Source organism: Elephantulus edwardii, unplaced genomic scaffold (assembly GCF_000299155.1).
Source record: "Elephantulus edwardii isolate Elephantulus edwardi_28Jun2011 unplaced genomic scaffold, EleEdw1.0 scaffold00015, whole genome shotgun sequence".
Lineage (NCBI taxonomy): Eukaryota > Metazoa > Chordata > Mammalia > Macroscelidea > Macroscelididae > Elephantulus > Elephantulus edwardii.
Genome location: NW_006399765.1, coordinates 11,167,417 through 11,183,335, shown reverse-complemented (window position 1 = coordinate 11,183,335; position 15,919 = coordinate 11,167,417). Strand labels below are relative to the sequence as shown.

At 46.9% G+C, this 15,919-nt stretch overlaps 1 protein-coding gene across 1 annotated transcript in view; it reads left to right on the top strand.

Annotated features, from left to right (window-relative positions):
- Nucleotides 1–1,134: 1,134 nt before the first annotated feature.
- KIAA1755 (KIAA1755 ortholog) overlaps nucleotides 1,135–15,919 on the top strand; it is a 43,251-nt gene continuing 28,466 nt past the window's right edge. The window contains exons 1-4 of the mRNA XM_006881710.1: nucleotides 1,135–1,370; nucleotides 1,609–1,729; nucleotides 11,262–11,459; nucleotides 14,134–15,460. Coding sequence (XP_006881772.1) covers nucleotides 1,135–1,370; nucleotides 1,609–1,729; nucleotides 11,262–11,459; nucleotides 14,134–15,460 — 1,882 coding nt within the window. The remainder of the gene's footprint in view (nucleotides 1,371–1,608; nucleotides 1,730–11,261; nucleotides 11,460–14,133; nucleotides 15,461–15,919) is intronic.

Genomic DNA, 15,919 nt, shown 5'->3' with positions numbered 1-15,919 from the left:
TCATCCCTATTCACTGTTCAACTCTCCGATGCATAGCACGTAATTGCAAAGACTATAGCTGGATCAGGCGCACCTTAGTCTCCAGCGTGATGTCGTTGCTCTTCAGTACTCTTGAGAGCTCCCTCACAGCAGACTTTCCCAGTGCAATTCGTCTCTTGATTTCCTGGCTGTTGTTATCAAGAGTGTTGACTCTTGGAGTGGAGCCAAGTAAACTAAAACGGTTAACTATCTCAATCTCTTCAGCATCCATACTGATGCTGCCAATTGGCCCAGGGGTGAGAATCTTTGTTTTCTTGATATTGAGCCTCAATCCATATTGAAGACTGCAGTCCTTGACCTTCTGCAGCAAGCGCTTCAGGTCCTCCTCAGTTTCAGTGAGCAGGGTTGTGTGCAGTGTTGAAGATGTTGTTGTTGTTGTTATGTGCCGTTGAGTCGCTTGCGACTCATAGCGACCCTATGTGTTGAAGATACCATGGCCTAAATCAAGCATGAGATTGCAGCACATCTTCTTACCACCAGGAAAGTCCTGGACCCACACTGGGCTGTACTACTCTTTCAGTCTAGCCTAGTGATAAGAAGCTGTGCTGCCATCCCAAAGGCAGGCGGTTTGAATCCACTATCTGCTCCACAGGAGAATGAGCAATACCCTCCTGTGTGATTTACAGCCACTGAAAACCTGCTGGATTGGTCCAGACTCAACAGTACACACCACCACCACAACAGCAACAACTCCTTATGTAAAGATAAGAAAAGTCAAGGCCAATGAGGGACAAGTCTTGGCCAAGGTCACACAGCAGATCATTATCAGAGAAACAAGGCCAAAATTATGCAAATAGTGGCCATCAATTCAAAGCTCTGCACTGTGCCGTCATAATGGAGTTGTTGTGTTGTTGTTGTAAAGCCGACAAAATTGACAGGGCAGGGTGCTGGGACAGATGCTTATTCCCAGCCACCAAATCTAAGGCACATATCATCATTACTATCCCATCATTCCCATTTTACAGATGAGGAAGATGAGGCTTAACAGAGTTCATGATCTGCCCAGCTGAGAAACAGACAAGGAGGTGAACTGAGTTCTGACCCTGAAATCCAAGTGCGCTGAGCTCGGTGGCCCTCAGGCACCATTACGCGCTGATGGCCTCGATGTGCCTGTCTGAGCAATGGGACCGCGCAGGGAGGGCGGGGCCGCGCCAGGCCGAGCGCTGCGGGGGAAGAGGGCGGAGCGGGGAGGCAGCACCGCAGGCGGCTCGAGTTGCTCTTGGCAGGCGCAGCCGAGGGGCGGAGGGGCGCCTGGTTCTCATCACCGCCCGGGAGGCACAAAGGGCCGCTGTCTCGGCCGGTCCCACGCGGGGAGCTGCGCTCGCACCCGGGTCCGCCAGGCCTGCCCTCTCTTGGCTCTCCGCGTCTCTCTTTCTGTCTGTCTCCACTCTCGTTTCCGCCCGTCTCTCCTGCACCTTCTGTCTCTCTGTCGCCCCGGCCTCCCCTCTGAGATTCTGAGATGAGGCTGAGGGGCGCGCACCTGGCCAGCTCGCTCTGCAGGCTCTAGTCCTAGGAGGCGACCCAGGGCTGCACTGGAGAAAAAGACAGACAAATCATCGGACGTTGCAGGAGAGGAGCTGCCATCGCCGCCTGTAGCCTGCCGGTCACCATGGTAACGCATGCCAAAGACTGGACCACCTCGGTCTTCCCTTCTCGAGAAACTTATGAGAACAGCCCCAGAGGTCGGAGGGTATCCGAGGCTGATCCCTACCTGTAACGCTGAAATGACCTCCAGTGACCTGGGAAACTGTTGACTCCTTTCCCTTCTCTCTGACTCCCCAATAAGGGACAGTATGCAGGAATCAATCGCTGCACTGCACTTCTCAAACCATGTCCCACATCTCACGTGCCTCTCTCTCCATCTGTGGAGTTAAGATGAGAGGAGTTCAGAACTTTGAAGCTGTCCAACCCATCTCTGAGCCTTTGGGTGTTGGGCAAAATTTGGGGTGGTTTTACTATTTTAAACTTAGAGCTATGCAATTTGTTGTATGTGGAATGCTTCCAGTGCTTTATATGTTGGGGAGTAAGTAGACTAAGGGAGCGGGAAGAGGGAGTACCCCTCAACCCCAGTCCTCTGGACCAGCATCTTGAGAAGGTGTTCTGGGAGCACTGTGTGTGGGGGAGAGTTTGCGCCAGTATCTGGGACTAAGAATAAAAGAAAAGTCTGTATTTGGGCTCCAGACAAGCTGAGGAGCCCGGGGCGGGCTCACAGAAGCACTGGGGATTTGGAAACAGGCTGTGAAGGCAGGCCTGAGCTTTAACCCTTAGACAGGGCTCCACCATGGTGCGTTCTTGTGGGTTTTAGCTCTGGTGCGTGTTCACAAAAGAATTCTCTGCAAAGGTGTGTTTAAATAGATAACACAACAGATACATGCAGAGTACACACCTCTCTCTCTCTCTCACACACACACACACACACACACACACACACTTTGCCCTTGTCCACTTGCTTCTGAAGCTAAAATATGGACATACATCTGCAAACATGCTACAGACATATTGCACACCTGGCACCTAGATGCACACTGCAGCAGGCAGGCGCACAAACACATTTATCTTGGAGCTATTTGAAGTAATAATAATCACAAGCTAAAATCTGATGGCCTAGTGGTAAGAAGCTACGCGGCAATCTCAGAGGTATGTGGTTTGAATCCGAATCTACCAGATGCTCTGCAGGAGGATGGGCAATCTCCTCCTATGTAAGCACTGCCTTTGAAAAGCTACTGGAGGGTCAGCTATGGGTCAGTTCTGATTCACCGGCACACAGCCACTACAACAGTGGTTATTTGAATCTCACCAAAGGCCAGTGCTGGGTAATTCACATGCCAGAGCACAAATAACACACCAACTCTCAAAGTAGATCCTCTACCTACTAGGAATGTAAATGCTGTCCCAGGTCATCTTGCCAGGAAGTGGGACTTAGGGTGGTGCGACTCTTGAGGTTGCAGTCAGCTGCCATGGTTACCCCAGGACCACAATGAAACTGTCAACCCTAACTTTTGATCTATTTTGTCATTAGTTTTAGGATCCAGGAACCCTTCATCTAGCTCCAGACCCACCAGGCAGCCCTCAGATCAAGGGTTGGAACGGGGTTGCCCCTTTTAAAGGCCAATCAACCGTATCCTGAGTGAGAACAACAAAGAGATCTCCCTTTCATCTCTTGTCTTTAACTAGTATAGTTTGTCATCTCCCCACCTCTCTGGCCTCACCTCTTTGCTTCAGCCACTTTGGCCAGAGCCTCTGATATTTCTTACTCCCTCCTGCCACAGGGCCTTTGCACTACAGTTCTTGCTGGGCATACCACATTTACCAATGAATTCGCTCAATCTTTACCCAGATGTTACCTCCTCAGGAAAGCCTCCTCTGATTTCCCCAACGTTAATGCTAGCATCTCTCCTTTATAGCATTCCCCATGGTTGTAGGATTATTCCTGTTTTTATTACCATTTTAATAATGGCTGTCTAATAATCAAGGGCAAAGGAGCTTTGGTAGCCTCATGGTGAGGAGTGGTGTTGCTACCCCAAAGACATGTGGTTGAATCCATCAGCTATTCTGAGGGAGAAAGATGGGCAGTCTCCTCCCTTGTGATTCACAGCCTCTGAAAACCAATGGGAGGGTCAGCGATGAACTGGTTCTGACTCAACAGTGAATAGCAACAACAACAATAATCTAGTGGCCTAATGTCAAAGAATCTTATGGCAAAGAGGCCTAGGGTTTATTTAGTGATGCATTTGTCAATTTTCAGTATGATTATAACAATTTTTCTATACCCACTTACTGAGTAAAATATAAAGAAATAGAATTATCATATAAAGGAAATAAAAGGATACTTATTACCCTTTATCTTTAAGTCAACTTGCCTTATCAACTTAAAAAATAAAGATCGTCTTTTCAATGAGCTCCTTTCTGTCCAATCAGTGACAGTTTATGGATTCCCACGAGAAGAGCCACTTCACAGAGTACTTACTAAGGCTTACCTGCCTCCACGGAGGTAAAGCTCTGCTGTTCTGTGAAACATTTCTGTAGTAAAAACAAAACAAAGCAGATCAACAGGAAATTTTGTCATGACCAAGACAGATTCAATAGAAAAAAATTATCAAATATATACAAGGAAGACACAGTCATATTAGCAAGTGTGGTCAAGGGAGGTTGCCTGTGGATGACCCCAGCCAAGGACTCCTTCCTCCTTAGGTCGAAGGAGTCATGACTATGTGTCTGAGAGAAGTGTTCAAGATGGAACTGAGATCTCCCAGTCTAATCAGGAGGACTTGGGCAAACATTTGAGTGACTTCCTTACGATTTCACATTGAGTTGTGTTCTCTCCAGAACAGCTTGTGATCCAAGCTGTGATTTCATCCCCTCCTTAGAGAAAAACTGGTGGAGTCTGATTTAATTCGTTCACTATTCTGAAGACACCTACTGTGTGCTGGGCCCTGTGGAGGGACCGCAGGGTAGAGATGAGCAAGCTGTGGTCCCTGACCCTAGGCTTGCAATTCCTGGGAAGACAGACTCATTTGGGAGAACTTGAGGCTGTGGGAGAGGTGATAGGACATCCTTCACCTGTAAATTTGAGTGTCAGGAAAAGCTCTAAGAAGAGGGCCAGTTGAGTAGGGCTGTAAAGGATGACTCTGCTTCTCCTGGAGAGGGGAGCAGTGGTCAGAGGCTGGAATTTTGCAAATGGCAACTCTTCCCAAAGGGGACCTCTCCCTGGGTGCTGGGAAGGGAGGCTTCAGATGGCGTTTAGATGCACATTTTAAAAAAATTCAGCTTATCCTCTTAATCGACAAGGATATGGTTTAAACATTACAAACTGGTGACAATAAACACACATAAATTTAGATTAAAACAACTTGGCAAAAAAAGACAAACATCACATAAATAATGATAAATTTTAGGCAAAAAAATAAAGTAGCATCTGTGAGCACAGCATAAAAGCATCATGAGTGTGGTGTGTGATTAGGAAACCCTGGGCTAGGATGTTAACTGGGTTAGAAGGTGGAAGAAAGAGAAGCTGGGGACAGGATAACGGGCTGTGAATGTCCAGACAATGAGACGCTAAAGCAATGGGCAGCCATCAGAGGCTGTTGAGCAGGTCAGCATTACAACTGGATCCGGGTGGTGGAAGGCCACTGTGGTGATCCAAGGCGAACCTGGCCTGATGGTAGAGAACCTGAGGACAAGGTGAAAGGAGCAGGCTCACATTTAAAACTACCATTTAATAGCTGGAGCTCTGGACTCCGTTTCTTAACCTGCAAAATGGGAATAAAACTACCACAGCATTGTTGAAAGAACGCATGGAAAGTACTTAACATCAGATCTATCAGTCTTCATAAAAGGAGTACTCAGTAAGAAAAACATTTAATTATAGTTGTTATCATCCAAGACACTAGGCTGTATGAGGAGAAATGTGGCATCAGGATTGGTGGAAGAGCCATCAACAACCTGCCTTATGCAGATGACACAACCCTGCTTGCTGAAACTGAGGAGGACCTGAAGTGCTTGCTGCAGAAGGTCAAGGGCTGCAGCCTCCTATGTGAATTGAAGCTCAACATCAAGAAAACAAAGATTCTCACCACTGGGCCAGTTGGCAGCATCAGTATGGATGGTGAAGAGATTGAGAGAGTTAATAGTTTTAGTTTACTTGGCTCCACAGTCAACACCCTTGGTAACAGCAGCCAGGAAATCAAGAGACGAATTGCATTGGGAAAGTTGGCTGTGAGGGACCTCTCAAGAGTACTGAAGTGCAACAATATCAGGCTGGAGACTAAGGTGCGCCTGATCTGGGCTATAGTCTTCACAATTATGTGAGAGTTGGACAGTGGCTAGGGATGATAGAAAGAGAATTGATGCTTTTGAGCTGGAGACGAGTGTTGAATATGTACCATGGACTGCTAGGAGAACAAACAGGTTTGTCCTGGAGAGGGTAAAGGCAGAATGCTCCTTAGAGTTAAGGATTCTGAAGCTTCATCTGACATACTTTGGGCATGTTGCAAGGAGGGACTGGTCCTTGGAGAGGGACATCGTGTTTGGCAGAGTGGAGGGGCGGCGAAGGAGAGGAAGACCCTCAATGAGATGGATTAATTCTGTGACTGGAGTGGTGGGAATAAGTGCGTCTGGGATGGCTAGGTTGGCACAGGATAGAACGGCGTTTAGAGCTCTTGTACATAGGGTCGCTATAAGTCACAAGCAACTCGATGGCACATAACAACAATAAATTATCATTACACACTTTGAGTGAAAGACGTGCAAAAGACTTCCAATAGAGAGGTGAAGTGCTCTGCTCTGGGTCACACGGCTGGCAGGGCCTGAGCTGGACTTGAACGTGGGCTTCTGATGCCCACTCTGTTCTCTCTTCCCTGCATGCAGATTGTTTTTCCCATTTCTGAAGGCTTTGCGCAGAGAGCCAATTCTCACATCACCACCCACACAAAACCAGAAAGAAACGAAAGCAGAAGTTTTAGTTGGACATGAGTGAGAACTTCCTGCCGGCCAAAACAACAGAATGTGGGTTTTAGACGCTGCAGCCTAGAGACGTCGAAGGAAAATGTCCCAGGTGGTCGAGCCTAGAGGTCAAATTCTGACACCTTCGAGGCCGAGTGTGACTCCCAGACGTGTTTAACTTGGCCAAACTTGAAAAAACGGGAAGGTTTTGCTGAAATGCGAGTAGATCAGGCAGTTCTGGGCTAAGGCATCGCTGGACGGGGATGATGCTATGGGGTGGGTACGTGCCCCGCGCCCCACTACTCTCTGTGGCTCCCCTGCTCCTGCAGCTACCTCTCAGGAACCACTTGCCCAGGAGCAAGAGGGTCATATTCTCACATGGGGCCCACTTCTGTCTTCCATGTCACCTGTCAGGCCCGTCAGGCATTTGTGTCTGTGGTTATTAATATAGACTCTCTTTGGCCTTGAGGCAGGAAGATAGTTAAGCGATCTTATTAAATTTTCTTTTCAATGGAAGATGAACTAATCCCATCAGAAATTGCATTCTGCCTCCAAGCCTTCCTAAACTTGATATTTGGAATTTAAGAGTTGCTTAGAAAAAGAAAAGTACAATGCCTCCATTTTACAGCTGGGGAGACTGAGTGAGTCACACTCCCTAAACATTTGTCCCATAAAGAGCAGGGGTTGAAGGCAAACGCAGAACAGAATCTACCTTGGCTCTTCTCTGTCCTCCCTTTTCCCAAGCAAGGAGTTGGCAGATTCTGAGTGGTAACAGGACAGCTTCCTGTTGGAGCACTTGGTTGATTCTGGGCCTTTAAGAAAGGTTCAGCCCACATTGTCAAAGCCCAACTAACATCTGGTGAGACCATTTAAAAGGGGAACCAGCCTTCAAAACACATACAATTATACTTTTCTCAGCGCTGCCCCCCCCCCTTCAATTATAAAAGCTACACAAGCTGGTTTGGGAACATTTGGAAAACCTAGCCAAGTATGAAGAAAATGAAAACGGTGCCTCAAATTAAACCCCTTACCTCTCACGGCTTCAGCATGAACTGCAGTTAACACCTTATTTAATGTCCTTTTGGCTTATGTCTAGGATTATATACGTTATACACAGGAGAGATACTGCATGAGGGTTTTTTCCCCCTCAAAAAATTACAGTCATTCCCCCTGGGGTGGGGTTTTGAGAGCACCAAGAGAATTTTCTAGAATGGTAGAAATCTACCTATAGATTCTTGATCTAGGTGGTTGTTACTGAAGTACGTACAGAGATGTACACTTAATATTTGTTCATTTGGATTTACGCAAATAACACGTAACATATTCCCACCCTGCCCCTACCACACGCACATAGACAGCATCCCCAAATAAAGCAATAACCCCCCAATCGCTGCTGGCATTTCTGATTCATGGTGACCCCATGTGTGTTAGAGGAGATCTGCTCCAGAGAGTTTTCAATGGCTCTGAGCTGCTGGGAGTAGTTAGCCAGGCCTTTCTTCCAAGGTGCTTCTGGGTAATTTTGAAGTGCAAACTCTTTTGGCTAGTAGCCTAGCAGTTTAACTATTTGTGCCGCCTACAGTCTCCAAGTGACACACTGGAAATGACAGTTACAGTAAAAGGCTCCTTGCAGAGACACTGAACTAGATGTATATAGACACCCCTGCTTTCTCTTTTTACGCCTCAAGCACAACCACACAGAACAGACAATGTCTGTGACCCTCTGTGCACTGTACAAGGTTCCCTGTGTCAGTCCAAAGACGTAGTGGGCACCATACCCGGATGCCCTGTGATGAGGACCTTGTTCTGCCCACCCTGACGATGAGCTCCTTCTATGGCTGCAGGGGAGGGGGCTGCGGATGGGCTCCCCCTCCTCTCACCTTCTTCCCTTTCAGCCTCACACAGGCTGTCTCTGGCCTTGGCTTCCTCAGAGGAACAGTTAAAGGCCCAGCCAGGCTGCGCTCACTGAGCAGGAATGGAAACACGTCTATTAAGTTTCATGGAAATCATTTTGAGGGGCCTGTGTCTGGCTGACGGCGCTGGGGTTCCTGTGGTCCCAGAACGAGCTGCTTGCTTGATTTGGGGTGGAGGGTGGTCAGCATCCCTTTCTGCAATCTACTGGGCCCCCTCAACACTGAAACCATGCACTCTTTCAAATACTTGGATAGCTTATGAGCCCCTGGGGTGCAGGGCTGTGGCAGGTAATGCTTTGGTCAAGAGCTCCGAGCTCTGTTAGCTTGGAACATCCTCGTTGTGCTGGCTGCCCTTTAAACGATTTGAGTGTGCGGAGCACTAAGCCAATTGATCAAAGCCAAAGGTTTTCTCAGCCATAGAGCCTCAGTCTGCCCGAGGTAAACAGCTTCTTTGGGTAAACAGCCAGTGGCTGCTGGTGGCCTCAAGGCAGACAGGGCTGCAAGACTGGGAAAGAAGCGGACTTGGCAGACCCAGATGTGACTGAATCCTGTCTCTGTGTCTCTCCTTACTCTGATCTTGGGCAAAATCAACTTCAGTTTTTTTGCCTGTAAATTGGGATTATTTCTATTTAGTTCCTCAGGATACTGTGTGGATTAAGCAAGAGAATGTGAGTCCAAGGTTAGGCTCCTGGTAGGTACCTCGCTGTTGTTACGTACTGTTGAACTGGAACTGACTCATAATCAACCCTCCAATGAGTTTTCCTAGGAAGTAGATCACACAAGAGGAGAATACCCGTCTTTCTCCCTCAGAACAGCTGGATCCAAACTGTGTGGCTCTGGGTAAGCAGCACGATTCCTTACCACCAAGCCACCGGAGCTCTTACTAGGTGCCTGGAAACTATTAATATCGGGGTAACAGTAGTAGATTCAGGATGGCACTGGGGGCTGGATTCATCTCTCAAATCGTGGTAGGGGAGAAATCAGTCACAGAGGATATTCATGAGGGAGAACACACTGCTAATTTAAAGGCTTCGCTTTGCTGGCAGTTCAAATCCAGCAGCAGCAGCTATGAGGGAGAAAACGGACAATCCCCTTCAGTGTGATTTACAACCTCGGGAATCCAGTGGGGCCAGCTAGGAGTCAGTTCCAACTCCGAGACCTCTGTTTTGTGGTTGTTATGTGACCTCAAATAAGCAAGGGGGAGAGAAAAAAATGGGAGGTCAGCTCTTCAGGCAGAATGGATAGTGTCCTTGTAAATTTTGTTTCTATTACTGTGGTGTTAGGCTTTTTGAAAATGGCTTTTCTAGCCATTGTCCTAACCCCCTCTAGGCACATGGTCTCTATCTGCCTCAACTGCCTCAATTGCAGACACATGATTAGTTGGTGATCAGCATCTTTTACATTGTCAACAGCTGTGGGGCCAATATGAGAAGGAGAGCTGGCCAGACTGTAGAAAGAGTGTGGCAAGGCATAGCCTGATGGAGCCCTGGAGTCAGAGCCAGAGTTAAAGGTTTTGCTTCTGAACAATTGAAGGAAGAGCTGGCTGCTATGAGGCAAAAGTTTGCTGGATGATTGAGGAAACCAGACATTTCTTGCATTTGTGCTGTTAGATTGAACCTGGACTTTCACTCTATGATGTCTTCTGCTTTCCTCCACCCCCCTCCCACAACTTATAACCTGTTTCCCTAATAAATCACACAACTTTTGCAATGAATTTTGGGCCTGGTGTTGAAGTAGATAGATGCATCAGTATGTACAACTGTCCTACCAAGGAATTAGTTTTCTTTTGTTTTTCTTATACTTTTTTCCTTGTTGTTGCTATTGTTTGAGGAAAAGTTTACAAGTCATATTGTTTTCATTTGATCATTTGTACACATTTTGTTTCATAACATTGTAATTACAATTGTTGTTATGTGCCATTGAGTCCTGCAACTTATAGTGGCCCTATGTACAACAGCCCTAAACCCTGCTCTGTCCTATTATCTCTGACACACCTACACTCATTACCCCAGTCACTGAGTCAATTCATCTCATTGAGAATGTTTCTTTCTTGTGTTGTCCCTTCACCCTCCCAAACATGATGTCCCTCTCCAAAGACTGTTCTCTCCTTGAAACATGTCCAAAATATATCAGATGAAGCTTCAGAATCATTGCCTCCAAGGAGAAACCTGGTCTCACTCTCACTAAGATGAACTTGTTTGTTCTCCCAGCAGTCCATGGTATATTCAATATTCTTCTCCAGCACCACAGCTCAAAGCATGAATTTTTCTTCTATCATTCCTAGTCATTGTCTAGATTTCTGATGCATAGCAAGTAATTGCAAAGACTATGGCCTGAATCAGGTGCACCTTAGTCTCCAGACTTATATCATTGCTCTTCAGTACTTTGGAGAGGTCTCTGACAGCAGATTTTCCCAATGCAATTCGTCCTTTAATTTCCTGGCTGCTGGTACCAAGAGTGTTCATTGTAGAGCCAAACAAACTAAACCTGTTAACAATCTCAATCTCTTCATCATCTATCATGATGCTGCCAATTGGCCCAGTAGAAATTTCTTCATGTTGAGCTTCAATCCATATTGAAGGCTGTAGGCCTTCACCTTCTGCAGCAAGTGCTTCAGGTCCTCAGTTTTAGCAAGAAGGGTTGTGTCATCAGCATAACACAGATTGTTGAGTCTTCCTCCAATCCTGATGCCATGTTTCTCCTCATAGGAATTGCTTTTATATAGTGGATGTTATTGATAGGGGCAGTTCTCCTTTGTGGAGGTAATAGAATTCAGACTTGCCCATCTCCACATTTTTTACGCTTTCCTTGCTCCTTTTACAGTTGCTCTTTTTGCAATTACTTTTCCTCCTTTCTTCCTGCCCCCTACAGGATCCACCATCCCTGGACACAGCCATCCAGCATGCCTTGGCAGGCCTCTACCCCCCATTTGAGGCCACAGCACCTACCGTCTTGGGTCAGGTATTCCGGCTCCTGGATTCCGACTTTCATGGGGATGGGCTGAACTTCCTCCTGGATTTCCTGATCCCTGCCAAGCGCTTATGTGAACAAGTGCGAGAAGCAGCCTGTGTAAGTCCTGGAAAGATGTAGGGCTCAAAGGGGAGCTCTCCCAGAGTGCTGTGGGGCTGGCCATGAGAAGGAAGGGGATTGGTGTGTTTTCTTGCCTCATAGAAGGAGTTGAGACTATGAAGTGGTTTAACCAATCATTATTTGCTCAGAGGGAAACTTAAATCCCCTCAAATGGCGTCTCCTGGGCCTTTATTCTTAGACCTGAAAATAAAACAAATGTATACTGTGACTTTTGTCTGACATACTTTGGACATGTTGTCAGGAAAGACAGGTCCTTGGAGAGGGACATCATGCTTGGTAGGGTGGAGGGACAGCGCAGGAGGGGAAGACCCTCTATGAGGTGGATTGATTCAGTGACTGGGGTAATCGGGATGGGTGTGTCAGAGGCAATGCGATTGGCACAGGATAGAGCAGGGTTTAGGGCTGTTGTACATAGGGTCGCTGTGAGTCGCAAACGACTCGACAGCACATAACAACAACAACAACAACAACAACATACTGTGACTACCAGGGAGAAAGGCCTGCCTAGAAGACTTCCTTGGGGATTCTGGGCTTTCTGAAGCCTGTCCTGGGTCTAGTTTTGAGGGTATCACTAGGCCATCTTTGTTGAAGGATGTCAACGTCAATAGAAATAACTATGTATGTTCCAGTGCTTTCCTGTAGACACCAGGGCAATCGGGCTCTCTCTGACCTCCCCTTCAAACCTAGATCTCAAGAAATCTTCTCCCTGAGGCAAAACGGAAGGAAAAGTGTTTTAAACAGGACTTGTTGATTATAAATGACAGAATCCTTAATCAGATGAGGTGAGTGTAGATTAGGCTTCAGGCATTACTTGATCCCAGGGACCAACCCTCTCTCATTCTTTTTTCTCTTGTCTGCTTCTTTCTGCTTCCAGTATCACCGTTTTAAACTAGGTGTTTCACTAGGCTAGAGTCCAGGCCCACTCTTGAATTATTTCTAGGTTATCCTTAGATTAAAAAGTGAACTCTTCTCCATCTGCTACAGATAGAAAAATCTCAAGGAAGGCCTGTGATTGGCCAGGCTGGATCACATGCCTGTACTGGACCAATCACTGCAACCTACCCTAGACCAATCACTGCAGCTAGAGGAAGGTGGTACCAGGATTGATTGGCCAGGGTTGGTTATGTGGTCACTCTTATGATCAGAAGATGAAGGCTACAAATATTTTAATAGGTCCAACTAGTCTTTTCTGTGTTTCTCATTGTCTGTCAGAGTCACAGCATGGGGACTAAAAGAAAGATGGGGACTGTGTGTGCCATTTTAGTAGTAGAAAGAAAAAGAAAGTGGTGGCTAGGAGTTCAGGGTAGGGACCAAAATTGGAGCCAGTTGGAGCCAGAAGGAGACCAGTCATTTAACACACTTATCATAGTGCCTGGCACACAGGCATAACTCACAGTGTTAACACAATAACTGTTAAAGCAGGAGGCAGACACGTCTTGTTGAAGCATTTGCAGACAACTTTCACATTTCCAAGTGTGTATGATTTCATGTAATCCCCTAGCCATCTTTATTTTTCCTTTTAGTTATACAACCACTCACTTCCTTTGTGTGGCCATTTCAACCACATCCACATTGTGACTTTTTTTTATTTCTCCCATAGACATAGCCCTTGCAGTCCTTTATTTTCCCTGTGTGAGGTCCTGTCCCTTCCACTTCCACACAGGGAGAATTTGGGATGATCCTTATAACCCCAGGTCAAATGGGAGTTTCTCATAGTAGATCGGAGGAAGCCGTGTATGTCACATGGATATTATTTACCTCTCACACCAACCCAAAATACAAAAGGGATCTTATTTACCAATCGTTCCCTGTTGAAGTACAGTGCAGGTAAAGAATTTGCACAAGTTGGTGATTTGGACCATGGGATCATGTTTGTCTGGCTCTGAAGTGGAGAGGGAGGACTTGAGCTGGGTTGAGAGATGTTTTGGAGGAGAAGGAAGTCAAAGCAAGAAGACCACCCAGGAGAAAGTGCTTCTTGTCTAGGCTCGAAGCAAGTGGCACATCCGGGATACAAAATGGAAGGAAGCCTTCACTCTCAGCGTTGTGTGTCTGCTTGTACAACCTTGAGGGTAGGGGCCTCCTTAAACGTGATTCTCTGGTCTCACATTAGTTTCCTGTCCTATTTTACATTGTATCTAGGAGAGGGGAAGAATGTTGCAGACTGAGGGTAAAGTATTTTTATAATTATTAATAATGCTACAGACAACCAGGAATGAGATAAAACAGAGAGCGTAAAAGACAGGGGGGCGGCAGTTCCAAGGACTGAAGGGCCTCAAGCCACACCTCTCTGTATATTTATTGATAATCAGTGGAAGCAAATCATAAAGAGAATTTTCTTGTAAATGAAACAGCATTTTTCTCTATTGTTCAACCTAATGCATTAGCTCAGGAAAGAAGTATTTCACACCTATTAACACTCCCTCTGTAGGGGGTCCCTCGCTGTCTCTTGTCTACAGGAAACAGCTCATTTTCTGTGATCTGTCACAAGAGAAATCCTAACTTATAAATTTGTAGTAATTACTTCAATTTCTGAACAAGCATATGGTTTTCATATAATATTTGGTATGAAATTTGGCTTCCCATAGAAGAAGTAGACTTAAGACATGGGTTCTTCCATGGCCAGATTGTCTGAGCTCGCCCCTTCTCTCTGCAGGTCCCCTACTCACACTGTCTCTTCCTGCATGAAGGTTGGCCGCTCTGTCTGCGGAATGAAGTGGTGGTCCACCTGGCACCCCTCAATCCCCTCTTATTGCGTCCTGGTGACTTCTACCTCCAAGTTGAGCCTCAAAAGGAGCAGTCTGTCTGGATCGTGATCAAGTGCCTCTCCTTGGATCTCCGCACGGTGAACAAGAAGCCTGTTCCGGAGTCCGCCTACCCTGTACTTTTCACTCAAGAATGGCTGGCAGCCATCAATCACGACTTTGAGGGAAGTCCTCTACACAGCTGTCTGGTGGCTTCAGAAAATGGGATTTCCCGCCTGCCTTGGACCAAGATAACTAGCCCAGAGTTTGTGGACGACAGACCTCAAGTAGTAAGTGTCCTCTCCCCAGTCTGGGGATCCCTTCACTTAGAGGCACTTGATTTGAGCAGCCCCCAAGAGCTGAACCAGGTCAGGTCCCCTGGCAGCCTTGAGTCTCTTACCTGGAGTTTGACCAAAGGTAAGGACAAGACTAATGGACATAAGTATCCAGGGCTCATCAAGGTGGAGCAAGCCAGGCCTGGAGAAGTGGCCCTCAAGGCAGACTATGCAGTTAGCCAGGACTCGGAGGGAGATTATGTGGCTCTTCTGGATTTTTCTCAAGAGAGCAGAGGAAGAGGGTCTCCCAGTAAAGAGACAGAGACTTCTAGTGTGCGTTCTTATGGGTCACTGGAGGAGCTATCCCGAACAAAGAAAATCCATCTCTCTCAAAGGATCAATGGGAGATCTTTGGAAAAATGGACTTGTTCAAAGTCAGCAAGCTTGAAGGAGGAGGAATCTTGTATTTCACACTTAAAGAGAAAGGTCAGCCCTGAAGCACCCATTCACATCTCAGAGGGTGCACCCCAAGAACCCTACCTCAGTGTCCTGGAGAACCCACTGGACAGTGCCTGTGGCCTCAGTGCAAGGGTCTCAGATGGCCCAGCTGCTTCCAAAGGTCAGAGAGCTCTGGAAAACCCAGAAACCATGTCCCAGCTCAGGCCAGGGCCAAGACAAGCTTCTTCTCCTCGCCTCTACCCTGCTTCTCCTCCAGCCCCTGAGCCAAGGATGGAGGAAAAAGCCCCACAGGAGAATGGGAGCCTGCCCACAGCTATAACCAGCCCCAGCCAAAGCACTTCCTCTTCTGAGTCCCCCAGCCCTAGACTCAAGTTCTCTTTCTTGAAAGGACAGAGGTTGTCTCCTGCATCTCCTGAGAAAGCTCTGGTCCAGCACGATGGACCCTGGAAAGTTCTGTGCTCTCTCTACTCCCCCAAATCCAACCGAGTCAAGTCCTTGGAGAAAGGTAAGGTCCCCACTGACTCCACTGGACATGGAAACTATGCTCCTTGGTTTTATCTGGTTAAACGACAGTTCTGGTCATAAGGAAGAGATTCACCTACAACAGACAAACTTAGGCTTTAGTGCATGAGACGGGATATTGTTGTTGTTGTTATTGCGTGTCATTGAGTTGACTTTGACTTAGAGTAACCTCAGTGAACAATACATCTGATCTTTGCCGTGTCTTAAGAACCACAGTCTCACTGATCTGAAACTGAGCCAGTCTCTGTGGTTTAGCCAAGACTGCCTGATAGCACAGTCCGGCCTTGCCACCCATAGCTGTGTGCCCTTGGTCAAGGCCCTAACCTCTCTGGTCCAAGCTTCTCTGTATGCAAAAGGGATCTTGCCTACTTCACAGAGTTGTTTTGATGGTTCTAAGAGATACTAGAAGGAAAGAGCTTAGCACAATGCCTAGCAGACAATA